This window comes from Lynx canadensis, chromosome A1 (assembly GCF_007474595.2).
Source record: "Lynx canadensis isolate LIC74 chromosome A1, mLynCan4.pri.v2, whole genome shotgun sequence".
Taxonomy (NCBI): domain Eukaryota; kingdom Metazoa; phylum Chordata; class Mammalia; order Carnivora; family Felidae; genus Lynx; species Lynx canadensis.
In genome coordinates, this window is record NC_044303.2 from 211,175,082 (window position 1) to 211,178,384 (window position 3,303).

The 3,303-nt window shown below is 45.0% G+C and overlaps 1 protein-coding gene across 4 annotated transcripts in view; it reads left to right on the top strand.

The window, feature by feature from the left end:
• The window catches only part of LOC115524724 (UDP-glucuronosyltransferase 3A1), a 31,900-nt gene extending 31,377 nt beyond the window's left edge, over positions 1-523 (top strand). For all 4 annotated transcript variants that reach the window (XM_030331317.1, XM_030331300.1, XM_030331307.2 and 1 more), the window contains exon 7: positions 63-523. In XM_030331317.1, coding sequence (XP_030187177.1) covers positions 63-339 — 277 coding nt within the window. In that variant the 3' untranslated portion in view covers positions 340-523. The remainder of the gene's footprint in view (positions 1-62) is intronic.
• The last annotated feature ends 2,780 nt before the right edge of the window (positions 524-3,303 follow it).

The window sequence follows — 3,303 nt, forward strand, 5'->3', positions numbered from 1 at the left end:
ACAAGGTCTCTAAGACTTCTGAGACCACCTGAGTAACACCCCACCTCTGTGTCTGCCAACAGGTACAAGTCAGCAGCGGTGGCCGCCAGCATCATCAGGCGCTCCCACCCCCTGACCCCTGCCCAGAGGCTGGTGGGCTGGATCGACCACATCCTCCAGACAGGGGGTGCGGCCCACCTCAAGCCCCATGCCCTGCAGCAGCCGTGGCATGAGCAGTACCTGCTGGACGTCTTCTTGTTCCTGCTGGTGGTCACCCTGGGCACCCTGTGGCTCTGCGGGAAGCTGCTGGGCATGGTGGCCAGGTGGCTGTGTGGGGCCAGGAAACTGAAGAAGGCCTGATGGGGGTGCAGCCTTGATGGGTGTTTGGGGAGCCACTGGTTCTAGAAGGCTTTCCCCAGCACAGGGCGGCCCTGGTGTCTTCCCCATATTGGCACCTGAGGGTGGCACACAAATTGCTCTTCACTGTTTGCTGCCTCTGTTTAAAAGTTCTTGTGAAACACTCTTGGGCATCTTTTTTTTTTTTTAAAAATTGTGGTAATATGTACAGCACATAAAATTGGCCGTTTTAGCCATTAAGTATAGAGTTTAGTGGCATTAGGCATTCTTGTTGTGGTGTAAACATTACTATCATCCAGTTCCAGAACGTTTCATCTTCCTTAACTCAGACTGCACTGATGAAATAATAACTGCCATACCACCCACATCCCAACCCCTGAAGCTCTTGGCAACCTCTGTTCTACTTTCTGTGTCTGTGAATTTGATCTTGGCTTCTTGACTTGCCTCTCATCAATCAAGTCCTCACTCAGACCCACACCTTCAGCAGACAGCCCCGCCTTCCACTGCACTCCACACTCCCTGTTTCCAGACACAGCACCCTGCTTACTTCCTCCTGTTGTTCCCTGGAAAGGAGGTATGTGCAAAACTACTTTCAAAGAGCAAAGAAGCCATGAAACTGAAGAAAAAGACCAACAAGTCCAGCTTGATGACAAATGGTTTATTAAGGGGACATATGGACAGAAGTTTGTCCATCTCGTGCGATACCACAAGATGAGTCGATGCCCACAACCCCACCCCCTAACAGACCTGCTTTTATGGCCCTAAAGGCTGGTGAGCACTTTCTGGGGGCCTACCCAGGAGGAATCATATCCAGAGCAGATCCAGGAAGCTTTGCCTGGAGGGTTTACTCACAGGTGTAGTTAAACAAAAGAGAAGAATGGGGGGAGAGGCTGTATTTAAGAGGCTTTAGGTCACAAAGCGGTCATCATGGTGGAATTTCTCAAGATGGCTTTAGTCTGGTTCATATACTCACTCTCTCAGAAACTTCTCAGTCCCTTTCCCTCTTTCTGTTCTTTCATTTTTCATGATGGCATAAGATCTTGGCCAGTTCTTCCATTTTGGGTTTTCCTCTTGCATCTTCTTCTCACCTCACCTCCAAGCTCAGGAAGCCTGGCCTCTGTTCGGCAGTTAGGCAGGGGTGAGTCTCCCAGGACTCCACCTGTGGTCTCTGTCCCAAGTCAGTCCTGGGAGAGCACCTCCTTTGCTGGTCAGACCTGGAGGCTGCCTTTGGCCACAGCTGATGCTATGGTTTTCACTTCCCACAATTTCCTTCTCAAGTTTCCCACTCTTAAAAATGTAGTCACGGAGGAGTGCCTGGGTGGGTCATTTGGTTAAGCGTTCAACTTCAGCTCAGGTCATGATCATGTGGTTCATAAATTCGAGCCCCTCGATGGGCTCTGTGCTGACAGCTCAGAGCCTGGAACCTGCTTCAGATTCTGTGTCTCCCTCTCTCCCTGCCCCTTCCCCACTCACAGTCTGTCTCTATCTCTGTCTCAAAAATAAATAAACATTAAAAAAATGTAAAAAATGTAATCAGCAATACCTCTAGTACAGAACCCGGACCTCCCTGTGAAGTTCTGAGGCATCAGGTCCAGAGACTATGGCAGTTCTGAGGACTTTGTTGATTTAAAAAAAAAAAAAACATAGTCTTTGAAAAGGTAAGAAATATAAAAGATGATAAAATGAATGAGTAAAATTTGATGAGGAACAGAATATATATACAGTTTCAAAATGTCTCCTTCCTTGCATCTCATTTCCTAATTATAGGGTAAAAAATACCAATGTTACAATCAAGATCTTGGTGAACACCACTTTAAATAAGCGATAGAGTTATCTCTAATGATAGGACCATCTGACATCATGTGTTTCTCAGTGATTCACTGAGATGGAATCAACACCACCTTAGTAGTAGTCCCACCATGTCCCCTAGTAACTTGAAGTATAATGAGAAAACATCAGACAAACCCAACTTGGAATCCATCATACAAATAAGCAGCTTGTACTTTTTAAATCATCAATGACAAGAAAGACAAAGAAGAGCTGAGAAGCAAATTCTTACTAAAGGAGATGATATAGACATGATAACTAAATGCAATGTGTGATCCTGGCTTGGTTCCTGCACCAGCAAATTCATTTCACAACATGGGATATTATTGGGACAATCGGATGTAATGAAGTAAGGTAAATAAAGTAGTGTGATTGCCTGTTTAAAAAAATTGTGTCTTCCTAAGCAGATTAATTTTTCCACTGGGAAGATATAATATCTGAGCAGAGGGTAACTGTGAAAGTGTATGAATGTAATCACATAGCTTCATACTATAGCACAAATACAGAAAGATTATGAAGGGAAAGAAATGGAATAATGTTGACAGAGTTTACAAATCTTTCTAATAAATAATTTCAAACATTTATAAGAACAGAACTTCTTGCTGCCCACCACACAGTCCTATTTAGTATGCCCATTCAGAATTATAGACTTAACCTTTAGAGGTTCAGTCCTTCAGGTCAATATTTGGCCATCCACCCAGGGGTGCTAAACATTTTGGGACACTAGCACTTTCACCGTATGTTACTTTCCTAAGAAACTTCCTGAGCAATAAGTGTAGGTCATTTTCATTTGGGAATAAGCTTCTGGGATTTTGACATTGGAACACTTAAAGAGATTTAAGGAGGTACCTGGGGAAATGGGGCAGGGGGATGACAGTAGGAGGTCAATAGTGCAATTAAGAGGTGGGAAAGTTTGGGGAAAGGTCCCTAAAATGTAGATAGGTCTGAGTCATCTTGGAAGTGACTTCCTAAGGTTCAGAGTATCTTCTCTGCAGAGAGTGTGGTGATTACTTGGACAGAGAAGGGTTAAGGAGAGCTCACTAACCCCTCCTTCCTGCTGCTTCTGGTTAGGGAGGGTGAAGACCAAATAGCCAGTGGAGCAAGCACCCAGGAGGAGGAGCAGAAAGGCCAGAAGCTATA